The sequence below is a fragment of the Mastomys coucha genome, chromosome X (genome assembly GCF_008632895.1).
Source record: "Mastomys coucha isolate ucsf_1 chromosome X, UCSF_Mcou_1, whole genome shotgun sequence".
In the NCBI taxonomy this organism is placed as follows: domain Eukaryota; kingdom Metazoa; phylum Chordata; class Mammalia; order Rodentia; family Muridae; genus Mastomys; species Mastomys coucha.
The window spans coordinates 118,125,150-118,138,440 of record NC_045030.1 but is presented as its reverse complement, the minus strand read 5'-3'; the positions used below and the strand labels follow the sequence as shown (position 1 = coordinate 118,138,440).

Sequence of the window (13,291 nt, the reverse complement as noted above, 5' to 3'; positions counted from 1 at the left end):
GACACTGTATTTAAATGATTACCTGACCTATCTTTTCTTCTCTCCCTCCTGGAACTATCTTTTCTATACTCACTTATCTTGTTAGCCTTCTTCAGTTCCAGTGAATATAAGGCACATTTATTGGCATTAATTATAAAATGAAAAGTGTACTAAAAGTGTAAAAACATTGCAGATGTGGAACAAACTGTAAATATTCAGAGAAGTTTAATGTTCTAAGTTAGCCTGCTGCAACTCTCTGGGTCAGATGAAGAAGATATTCAATAAGTAACTCTAAATATTTTAAATTACTTATTTTTTAAGATGTGAAAAGAATCTAAAATGTCATTTGATTCTAAGATAGACTCTTCAGTAATTAATATACTAATGATAAGTAATAATTCATTTTCATTGATACTTTTTGTTTTTTGTATAGCTCACTAAGCCATCTATCTTATGATTAGGATATGAATCTCTTAGATATGTTATGTAAAATGTCATCATGGAAAAGCCTTTTTATTTTATTGAGTTTTAGAAATTATAAAATATTAAAACTAAAAGATAAGAATATCTAAAAATACATCATTTTCCCTTTTATCCCTTACATACTTAATTAAACTTCCTATACATAAAAGTATTACTATGTTTGTACAAATAGTTATAAACAAAATATGCTTTACTAACTCCTTGAGTGAATCCATTGAAAAGTATGAATTGCATATGTGATACACAAAAACTCAGTATGCTTTTTTAAAACAAGTGAGAATGTACAAAAAGAAGTATTTTTAATGTGCTACTGATAATAAATATTCTTATTAAGGAATATTTCTGTTGAACAATGATGGTGCATAGCTCTAATTCCAGCACATATGAAACACAGGCAGGTGAATCTCTGAAGTTGAAGCCAGTCTGGTCTACAAAACGAGTTCCAGGACACCCGTGACTACAGAGATATATCTTGTCTCAATAAACCAAAATGAAAAAAATGGAAAGAGAAAATATTCCTAATAAACAGAATAATGGTAGTAGGAATGAGAAAATAAGAGTGTCCACTTGAGCCAGGCAGTGGTGGCACATCCCATTAATCTCAGCACTTGGGAGGCAGAAGCAGGTGGATTTTCTGAGTTCTAGGCCAGCCTGGTCTACAGAGTGAGTTCCAGGACAGCCAGGGCTACACAGAGAAACCCTGTCTTGAAAAAAAATAAAAAAATAAAAAAATAAAAAAAAATAAAAAAGGAAAGTGTCCACTTGAATGGTTAAATATAAGCAAAAGCATAGTCTTTTGAGATGATAGACATTTATTATATTTGTCATTTATGATGTAGAGTATTATACTAATCTAAATTGTAGAAAACACTCTAACTTTCTTCAAAGCATAAAAGGAATCCTAGACAGCAGCTAGGGTTTTAGTTTTCTTTGTAGCAAAATGGACCTAGTGTTGATTTAAACCTAATCTTCACTGTGTGATTAAAAGAAATGTATTAACATCATTACGTTAAATTTGTGTATGAGAAAGTGTATAGCCTCAAATTATCATTACTTTTGCACTGTTTTCTTGAATCTGGTAGGCTTCTTTTAGTATCTATAACTTTCAATGAAATGGAATTTATCTAAATTTCACTTTATAACCAGTATATTAAAGCTGAATAAGTTAATAACTCAAGTTAATTCATGGCAAATAGAGTTACTAATTCAGTGTTATCCACTTGAAATAATAAAATCAATAGGCAATACAACATTTAGATAAAAAAATAGATAAATTCCATTACTTATACTCATTAAGGAAATAACTTAATTAAATCATTTAATTTAGTTATGAATTTCCAGATAAATTTGTACTTATTTCTCCACAGAACGCTAATTTTAAAGCACTGTGTAAACTCTTGTTTTCTGAAAGATATTGGGTTTGAGATTCCTGTGCCAAGATTTCTTAGTTCTTACTATGCTAGAATTTATTTTCATGCCCATTAAGAAAAGCAAACATATTCCATTTTTCTAAAAGTCATTATGTTTTGAGAATGGTTCCTGATGAACCTTGAAAATACAAGTATTTAACTGGTAACCCTAAAATAAAGATGTTTCTCCATTTCTTTATTTGGCTAGAAGATGAGAATGAGCAAGCCTTCACTTTCTGAAACTGTTTTAATGTTTTACCAGAAGTCAAACTATTTTGACTTCCTAATATGAAATTGAAACTTTTCATTGTTGAGAGTACATGGAATGATGTCATAGGAAAGAGTACTGGATAAGTTAGTGTCATTCAAATACCTCGGTTATCTACAAATTTGCCTACATCAAGCAAGGATTCACAGAACCATTTGGTTTGATTGCTACTTATCACATTAGAAAATGTTTTCCTATAAGGCAAGTAGCCCAGGATTTTCTGAATCTCATGAATAATGTGGTAAATCAGGTAGTGCTATAATCTTTATTAGGTAATTTTTCCATGATGCACTCTAGCAAGAAGCATCACACTGCCACCTACAGACAAAATTACCCTTATAATAATCAAATTTTCCTAACTTTGCATTCATTTTGTACTGTCTACCAAATTTAAATGGTATCATATTCCTATTTGAATATTATGTGCAACATGATTGTCTTGTTCCTCCTTAGAAATCATTGTTCTTTATAAACCTCTATCAGGTGAAAAAAATGAGAGGAATAAGTTAGAAGGATTACTTAGAAAGTGAGATTACCTACCGGTCTAGTATGCACAGTCACGGGGGCCTTGAAGGTTGTCACTGGATAGCTACACTCAGAAACACTGTAAGGATCGGAACTGCTGGAGGAGCATTTGGAGATGGAATCACAGCCAACGAAGGTATTATCAAGAGGCAGTTCCTGAATGATGTGGTGCTTTGAGTTCAGGGGCGTTTCAGGCTGAATCTGGAATGCAGGCTGGGGAGAGGCAGATTTGTAGTGTCGAGCCAAATCAGGGCTATCAGGCTTGAAGGTAGAAGTGCCCCAGTTGTATCTGCCCATGGTTTGCTCTTCCAGCTCAATGGGAAGATCTAGTGTGATGCTGTTTCTCTCATTTTCATCATCATCTGGCTTTGCTTCTTCAATAGTAACGAAATTAAGCAGCAGGTTCTTGGGGGGTTGCTTCTTTTTCTTCCTCTTCTTCATCATAATCATCTGCCTGTTTTCTGGGTTTGGAGTAGCCCACTCAGAATTCTGTTTGTTTCTCTGAGAAGCCCTAAGGCGTGGTGATTGGCGGCGGCATCTTACTACAGCAGTGATGAAAATAACTAGGAGGACAGTTATGCCGCCAGCAACAACGGCAATCATGATCTTGGCATAATCAATTGTTGGTGAGGATGCATTAGTTGCTTCAGTATTTTGATTTGCAGGTGCATCAATGCTTCTGCGCACCAGTTCATAAATCAGTGTGGCATTGGGCACGGACTCATTTACAAAGAAATTGACATATACAACATTGAAGAGAGAATCAGGTTGTCCTAAATCATTAGCCTTGACTATGACTCGGTGTAAACCAAGATCTGAAGCCATACACTTCTCCTTCAATGTGATGTTGCCTGATATTTCTTCAATCATAAAAAGTCCTTTGATATTTCCTCCAACAATGCTGTATTGAACCTCTGCATTCATGCCAATATCATCATCAATTGCAACAACCTTGAAGACGACTGTGCCAGGATTTGTGGATGGTAGAACCCATTCAAAGGAGTAATTGGAAGGAGGGTCAATAAAAATTGGTTTGTTATCATTGACATCAACCACATTTATGGTTACTTTAGCAATTGAAGATTGTGATACCCTACCACTATCCTCAGCTTTTACATAGAAAGTATAAGATTCTTGTTTTTCTCTGTCAAATGAAATATTTGGCTTGATGACACCAGACTGTGGATCAATACTGAATTGATCATTCACATCTAAGACGGAGAGAGTAACTGCAGAATTCTCTCCATAATCAGGATCAGTCACAGTTATTAGCCCTACTGTGCCATGTTTTGGAAGGTTTTCAGGAACATAGAAGTTGTACTCATCGTGAGTGAACATTGGGCTATTATCATTTTGGTCAAGAACAGTCACAAAGACAGTGGCATTGGACATTAAAGGTGGAATTCCATTGTCCTGTGCCAGGACTGTAAAGTAATATTTTTCCTGGTTTTCTCTATCTAGTTTCTTCACTGCAGTCAGGATGCCTGTACGACGATCCAGATTGAATTCAGGTGGTGCATCAAAACCTAGCATGTAGCTTATTTCAGCATTTTGTCCGCTGTCTGCATCTGTTGCACTGATTTTTGTCAACTGTGCACCAGGAGAGTTATTCTCAGGAACAGAAAGGCTTATGAAAGACTGGGTGAAAACCGGAGCATTGTCATTTTCATCTTTTACTTTGATCAGGAGCGTAGATGACTGATTCAAAGGAGGTTTGCCAGCATCAGCGGCCAGTAATTTAATGGCATATTCCTTTGTGGACTCAAAGTCAAGAAATGCAGCAGTCTCCAAGAGAAACTGATTACTGAATACTGGTCGCAATCTGAAAGGAACTTCATGATCTGTGAAGCATGTTACTCTACCATTATGTTCAGAATCCTTATCCGTCACAGTTATAAGAGCAATTTTAGTGTTAAGCGGAGCATTCTCTGAAAGAAACACAGTGCCATTGGTTGGATTGACGATGTATCTTATGTCAATTGATGGCACATTATCATTGATATCTGTGACATTTACCAGAACCGTTGCTCTTGCTGGTGTCAATCCGCCATCAGTTGCCAAAACCAATAACTTGTGACTTGATGATTCTTCCCTATCTAGTGGTTCTTTGATAGTAATAAGTCCAGTAGTGGCGTTAAGATGAAATAGTCTCTTAGCGATGTTGGAGACTAGATTGCTGAAATAAAAGTGAATTCTGGCATTTTCACCTATGTCTGCATCTGTGGCATGGAGCTGTGTCACTGAAGAACCTATAGGAGCATTTTCTGGTATACTGACTTCAATTTCCTTCTCTATGAAGACTGGATGGTTGTCGTTCATATCAGCAACACTAACTTGCAAAATAGCTGTACTGGATCTTTGAGGAGAGCCACCATCTTCAACTTTTACTTTCATCACATACGTATCCTTCTCTTCTCTATCTAACTCCTTTTGAACAATCAGCTGGGGCATCTTGTCTCCTTCTGGTGTTTCAATAATATCAAGGCCGAAAATATTTTGACTCTGGAAGACATGAAATGATACAAAATTTAAAGAATATTAATATACAATACCACTTAGATTGTAAATTATAATTAAATTTAGGCTAAATATTGTAATAAGTATGATTTCCAGTTCCTAGAACCCACAGGACAGGAGAAAGGTCTCAGCAACAGGTAACAGAAGACCTTAGCTCTGAAGTTCAGCTTGGCCTACAGTTAACATTGTGATCAGATGTAAGTTATTAAATTTTTAATACATTTAATGCATTGTATATTGTGGTAGTAAATGTAGTTTATTACATAAATTAGTTGTGTGTCCAAAAATATATATAGAATTTTCAAAATATTGTCCTTAACATTTACATGATACCAATGCGATTACTGATTATTCTTTTTTAAAACTCTCACAATTTATGCAACATTTTAAAATAAAAATTAGCATTCAATTTACATTTTATTCACTGATTTATCTTTGTATAGGAAAAGAAATGTTTTTATGTTTTTCAAATTAGCAAGCTGAAATTTATTTTTATAGAGCATACTTTATGAAAAATGTTTTATAAAATGAGATATATGAATGCTTATAATACTTATTTCATTAAAAAATAAAGATAGTTAATCATGGTAACTAGTAATCAATTGTTGATTACACTCAAATGTAATTTTAGGGAGGTTTAAATTCTCAATGATTCAAAATTATAATTTATATATTTAGTCTCAATTCTACATTTGTCAGTAAATCACTCATCACTCGTGACTATTTAAAGGGTTATGCAAACCTTCAGAGTATGAGAAATATGTTGGTTGGTAAGTAAGAATGTTTTAATAATACAATACTAATGTATGAGGTGAATAATACCAGTGACTTTCTAAGTTTTTAAATATGGAACTAATATCAGCAGAATAAGAGACACTGAATACTGAATATAATATATAAAGTGATTTAACAATGTAACATTATTTAAGGCGAGTTATATAAGAAGAAACTAACATATAATATTGCTTTAAAAGAATAAATAAACATTACAAAGTTAATGCATTTCAAATGTGTTGGGAACCATGAGAGCACTGAGATAAACATCCTGCCCCAGCTAATTGAGAACCCGGAGATTAACATCCTGCCTGACAATCACAAGGATCTGGCTTGGCTCTGGGAAAAGAACATTCACGGAAATCCACCCCCTCTCCACCTGTCAACCACCCCCTCCCCACCTGTCACCCCAGAGCTCAACCCCAGAAGATTTTGTAACCTTCCATCTCCCTCCTTCCTCTCCCCCTACCCTCCAAGATTTTTGCTTTAAATATGCTCGGCTCCACTAAGTAAATGGCTCTTGACAAGCAATGCTTCCTTGAGTCCTGTCGTCTCTCTCGCCCATTCTTTATTCACAGATTGTGACTCTCCAGCGATCCCCCGAATAACTTGACCTGCAGGCCAGGTCACAAATGCAACTCTGTAATTTAAGACTTTATACTGGTCTTGATAATTTAAATTATTAAGCATATATATATATATATATATATATATATATATATATACTCTATATATATAATTTGGCTGTAATCTTCTTAAATTTGAAATTATGTTCCATTTTAATAAAAATTATATGAGATTAAAATTTCAAAGAATATAGTTACTGCCTTGGGTTAATTTTAAATGAAATTGTATCAATCATAAGGCAAATTTTTCTAACATCCCTGGAAATAATAAAATTTCAACAGATGGATAATATATCCATTGCTCTTCTATTTTTTCAATGAGTGAATTATTCAATTTGATAATGAAGCATTTAAATTTAAATTTTAATTCATCAATATAAGATACAGTCTCCAAATAAGTTCTTATTTATGTGTGTAATATTTTGGCTTTTCAACAGCTCCATGCAGTTAATAGCTGCTGGGGAGTATTGTACAAACACCATTTTTATATTGCTACCGTCATATCAAACATAAAGATCAAAAATGTAATATTTCTTTTTAGGTCATTTGTATTGTTGATTTTGTGTATATGTATCTGTGTATTGGTTTGCACTCATGAAGGTCAGAATGTTCATATAGATCTGAAATTGAATTATCAGACATGGTTCTTGAGAACTGAATTTGAGCCCTCCAATTAAGTGCTCTTAACTGCTGAGCCCCCCTCCCCAAAAAAATGTCTGCTGTAAACACAATGTCCTTCCCCTAAATATTTAAGTATATAAGTATAACTTGCCTCCTTTCATGTTTAAGTGTCATGTGAGTGGATCTCTAGTTAATTTATTTAAGCTTTAATATACTAATGCCTTTGAACAGAGGATGAATGTAAAAACAGTTATTGTTTATATGTACACGTGTCAAGATATAACATTCATGACTACGTTAACAATTGTTTTCATAAATAGAAATATAAGTTCAAAAGACAGATACTATTTCCAAAGACAAGAGGAGAATTACCCAGCCCTTGATTATTTTCTAATTTCAAAGAAAATTTCTCATCCAGGTAAACTCAAGAACATTCACTATATGCATACTTATCTATTTTTGCACTTATCATCATTAAAATTATATAAAGAATAATTGAATGAAATAATTTCTATTTTTCTGATAATGAATACAAAAGTATCAATAGCTAATAAAAGTATAAAATATTTTGTAAACATTTATTGGTGAAGAAAATATGAAATAGTTGAAATTTGTACACATTTACTTGTGAATAAATTATGATAAATATTTGTAATATGAAGCAAAGACATTACTTCTGAAGTATAAAAACTTGTCGTTTAAGCAAGCATGTATGCAACTAAAATGTGAACCTTAGAGAAAATGACATTAAGAGAAATCATTACTATGACTTTTCAGATTTTATTCCATTGGTTTAAACTATATAAAACTGTCAGTTCTAATTAATGTTAAGGAAGTTTATTTTATGGATTAAAAATATCTCATTTTATACTATAGAATTTTTCAATCCATGACTAATATTTCTTTTTATATTTAGAAATGTACTTGGAGTTACAAATCCAAGCCAGGCAAACAAAATTTCTGCAAAATAAGTAAAATGAAAAGCTTGATTGAGAAGAACCAAAAGTTGATCTTTAAGTGAAAGTGGCATATTTTTGCTTTTGAAAGTGCCTACTGTGGTAAACACTAAAATTTTTACATGCGTGTACATAACACCACTTTATTGTATATTGGAATGTAATATATAACACTGTACTTTCAATATCATAATTCTGGTACAATTGTTCAGAAAACACATAAAGTGCCCATACAGTACCAGTAAGTTGTTAAAATAGATCCAAAGAGATTGGATTGTTAACCTGAATTTTCTTTTTATTGTGTAGATTGAGGAAAAGTTGTGGCAAGATTGAAAATTTCTGAGAGACTAACTCTCTCCAGGCAGGATTGAGATACAGATATCTGTGGTAAAGGGTCAGCTCCAGTATACAGATAGAAACCAGTCACAAAAAGAACACACATGGTAAGTATTCACTGATAAGTGCATAATTAGGAAAAAAGAGCTCGGAATACCCATGATACAACCCACAGACCTTAGGAAGCTGAAGAAGAAGGAAGACCAAAATGTGAATGCTTCTGTCCTACTTAGAAGGGGGAACAAAATAATCACAGGAGGTAGAGAGTAAGGGGGACTTGGGAGAAAGAGAGGAGCAGGGAGGGGTTAAAGGGTGAAGGATCAAGTATAGGAAGAGATGGGGGAGATATACAGAGGATCAGGAAATTGAACAGAGGTGTATAGCAATGAGGAATAGGGAACTGGGGGTGGCCATTAGAAAGTCCCAGATGCCCAGAAAGCAAGAGGTTCCCAGGACCCAACAGGGATGACATTAGCTGAAATACACTACAAAGGGTAAAGAGAACCTATAGACACCGTATGGAGAGGTTAGGCAGGATCCCCAGTTGAAGGATGGGGCCACCTATCCTTCTCAAAAATATTAACCCAGAATTGCTCCTGTGTAAAGGAAATACAGGGACAAAGAATGGAGCCAACAAACCCAGACAGTATAGCTGATGCCAAGATGTACTTGCTGACAGAACCCTGATACAGCTGTCTCCTGAGAGACTCTGCCAGAATCTTATGAATACAGATGTGGATGCTTACAGCAAACCATTGGAATGAGCATGGGGACCCCAATAGAGGGGTTAGGGGAAGGACTGAAGGAGCTGAAGGGTCTTGCAACCTCATAGGAAGAACAGCAGTATCAACCTACTAGACATCCCAGAGCTCCCAGGGACTAAAGCACCAACCAAAGAGTACACATGGAAAGACCCTTGGCTCTAGAAGCATATGTATCAGTAGATGACCTTATCTGATATCAGTGGGAGGGGAAGCTCTTGGTCCTGTGGAAATTTGATGCAGCAGCATAGGGGAATGCTATGGAGGGGAGAGAGAAGAGGGTGGGTAGCTGGGGAAGCACCTTCATAGAAGCAGGGGTGTGGGTGGGATAAGGGGTTGCCAGAGGGGAAACTGGGAAGGGGGATAGCACTTGAAATGTAAATAAATAATCAATAAAACATTAAAAAGACTAAAATGTCCTTCTTTGGCTTTTGCTACTGAAAATTTATTTAAAGAAAACCCTGAATTTAAAGATTATTTCTCTTTTGTCTTAAAATTATTGGTGCATAAGATGTTTCTTAGAGTACAGAAGAGTTAGAGATAGATAAACCATAGTGATATGGCTGTTTCAGAAGAAAATACAGAAATATACTTAATAGCCAAAGGTAGGGGAAAAGTGCCAAATACCCAAGAGCTCAAAAAGGTCAACAAGCTGAAGGGCCCAAGTAAGGATGCCTCAATTTCACTCGTGACAGAGGAGAAATCAACCACAAGGGGGAAGGATGGGACCTGGGAGGGAAAAGGGATTTTGGAGCATAGAAGAAAATATGAACTGCTATTGGGTGAAGGAAAAGGACTGAAATACCTGAGGGCCAGCACAAAGAGGGGAAACAGGCAACCTCAGGAGTTGGGGGGCACCCTTTAGAATGTACCTGGGAGATGAGAGACTCTCGGGACTCAATTGGAGAGACCTTAGGTGAAATGCCCTAGAATGGGGAATGGGAACTTATAGAGCCCACCTCCAGCAGGAAGACGGGGCATGAAGTGAGGGATGGGGTTGCCATCCCAGTCACAACTCTGACCATAATTCTTCCTGTCTGAAAGAACTGCAGGGATGGAAATGGAAAGAAGCCTGAGGAAAACAAGGTCTAGGGACTGGCCCAAAATGAGATCCAGCTCAAGGGGAGGTCCCAAGGCCTGACACTATTACTTAGGCTATGGAGTGCTAACAAAAAGGGGCCTATCATGACTGTCCTCTGAAAGACCCAATAAGCAACTGAAAGAGTCAGATGTAGATATTTGCACCCAACCAATAGACAGAAGCTCCTCACTCCTGTGGTTGAATTAGGGAAATGGTGAAAGAAACTGAGGAGGAGGGGGACACTGTAAGAGGAACAGCAGACACAATTCACCTGGACTCCTGAGATCTCGCAGTAACTAGACCACCAACAGAGCAGCATATAGCAGCTGATATGAGGCCCCCAACACACATACAGCAGAGGACTTCCAGGTATGGGTTTAGTCAGAGAAGATTCAATCAAGACACTGGAGGCCCCAGGAAGTTTAGAGGTCTGGTGCAGTGTGGGTAGGGAGTTAAAACATCCATCTTGTGGAGATAGAGGGGCAGAGAGGAAGTATTGGATGTGGAACAGTGGACCAGGAGGGGAATAAAATCTGGAGCTTGATAGAAAGAAAGAGAGAAAGCAAGAAAGAAAGAAAGAAATGAAACCAACATAAGTTCTATGACTCAAGATAATTTATAACTCCAATACATACATCAGACTTTAAAACATTGGAATTATATGAAAAATATCTCCAATGGTCAAGAAGCATAGCTACTATTTATGTTTATAGAAGAATAAAAGCATTAAACAAACTATGAGTACTTGTGGAGCTGTTGTCTTCACCAATGAGGTCTTGTATTTGGTTTGTGGAGAGCAGCCTATAGTCTTTGCAACAGTCTGGGGTGTTTGGGGATTTTTATTCCTATGTTAGTTAACTCTTCAGCCAACAACTCACATCAGACAGCTCATCTAATGAACATTTAGTTTGGTGAGAAGAAATGTCCAGTTATGACTCTGTCTCCCCATTATTTGGTGATTTCATGTAGATTGTCTTTATATATGTATATGTATATTTTTTCCTGTATAACTTTTACACACTACCCATCAAATGGCTTTTAATTTTAGTTGTCTCTCCCCATATTTCTTCCTCTGTCCTCTTCCTTGCCCCTCCTCACTTCATCCTCTCTTTCCAGGCCCTCCCAAAATTCATCCATAAATATCTATTCTATTTTCCTTTCTTAATGATATAAGGAAGAGGAAGACTTGAGGATAAGGATATCTTCTCTGACTGTCCCCAACAAGAACATGACATTGCTGTGGTGATCTAGAATACGCAGCATGGTGATCATAGCAACAAATTAAGTAGTACTATAGAGTGACTGTTATGCTCCATTGTAATACATAAGGAGTATAGGTATGACTGGAACCTTATCTTGGATTCCACCCATCTTAGTACACATGATTTTGGAAGGTGCTGAAGCCCAAAATACATAAGAGATGAACTAAAGTAGGGTTCTGTCACTCACTTCCAGAAAATTGTCAAGTAGTAGTATGGGTTCTTTTCTTGATACAGATGTTTTGAGTCACTTTCTTCCTCCTTGTAAAAGTCTAATAAACTCATTTGTTCATTAGGAAAGATAAATAAATACAAAAATAAAGTGGTCATATGCCTTATGATTTAGATTTATCTAGTCTTAATAGAATGTTTTCTAAGAGTATAGACCACAACAAAATAAGCATCATAAGGTTTTGAACAAAAATTTTCATCTCAAAATAGAAAAAAACTACTAATAAACATACTGAATCAATGTTTCTCCTTTCAGTTACAAAGATAAGAAAGTAAATTTCGCTCATAAAATTTAACTTAGATGATGTGTTTCAAGCATTTTGAAAGGAGTATGGTATTACACAATCTTTCTATATCAAAATACTTGTTTTTTGACTAAGGATATTATATATATGATCTTCTAATTATGTAAATGACTGAAACAATTTACAGTTCAGTTTATCATTTATTTCTGAATTATTATCTTTCTTGAAGTCATTCATCATTTTAACTTCTGGGGAGGAATTTTTAAGTTAACCTGAATCTTCCATGGTGTTGCAAATGTTTTTGTATAAAATTCAATATTTTAATAGGGTTATCTGGTTCTCTGGAGTCTAACTTCTTGAGTTCTTTGTATACATTAGATATTAGCCGTCTATCAGATATAGGGTTGGTAAAGATCTTTTCCCAATTTGTTGGTTGCTGTTTTGTCCTATTGGCAGTCAGCATGTAGAAGAAAGCAAATCAATCCATTTTTATCTTCTTGTACAAAGCTCAAGTCCAAGTGCATCAAGGACCTCCACATAAAACCAGATACACTGAAACTAATAGAAAAGAAAGTGGGGAGGAGCCTGGAGCACATGGGCACAGGAGATTAGTTCCTGAACAGAACACCAATAGCTTATGCTCTAAGATCAGGAATTGACCAATGGGACCACATAAAATTGCAAAGCTTCTGTAAGGCAAAGGACACTGTCAATAGGACAAAAAGGCAACCAACAGATTGGGGAAAATCATTGCCAATCCTACATCTGATAGAGGGCTAATATCCAATAACAATAAACTCAAGAAGCTAGACTCCAGAGAACCAAATAACCCTATTAAAAATGGGGTACAGAGCTAAAACAAAGAATTCTCAACTGATGAACACCAAATGGCTGAGAAGCACCTAAAGAAATGTTCAACATCCTTATTCATCAGGGTAATATAAATCAAAACAACCCTGAGATTCTACCTCACACCAGTCAGAATGGCTAGGATAAAAAACTCAGGTGACAGCAGATGCTGGAGAGGTTGTGGAGAAAGAGGAACATTACTTCATTGTTGGTGGGATTGCAAACTGGTACAACCACTCTGGAAATCAGTTTGGCGGTTCCTCCGGAAATTGCACATAGTTCTATTGGAGGACCCAGCTATATCACTCCTGGGCATATACCCAAAAGATACTGCAACCTGTAATAAGGACACATGCTCCACCATGTTCATA

At 35.8% G+C, this 13,291-nt stretch overlaps 1 protein-coding gene across 3 annotated transcripts in view; it reads right to left on the bottom strand.

Annotated features, from left to right (window-relative positions):
- The window catches only part of Pcdh11x (protocadherin 11 X-linked), a 518,505-nt gene that overhangs the window by 437,082 nt on the left and 68,132 nt on the right, over positions 1-13,291 (bottom strand). For all 3 annotated transcript variants that reach the window (XM_031367349.1, XM_031367358.1, XM_031367367.1), the window contains one exon: positions 2,680-5,166. In XM_031367349.1, coding sequence (XP_031223209.1) covers positions 2,680-5,166 — 2,487 coding nt within the window. The remainder of the gene's footprint in view (positions 1-2,679; positions 5,167-13,291) is intronic.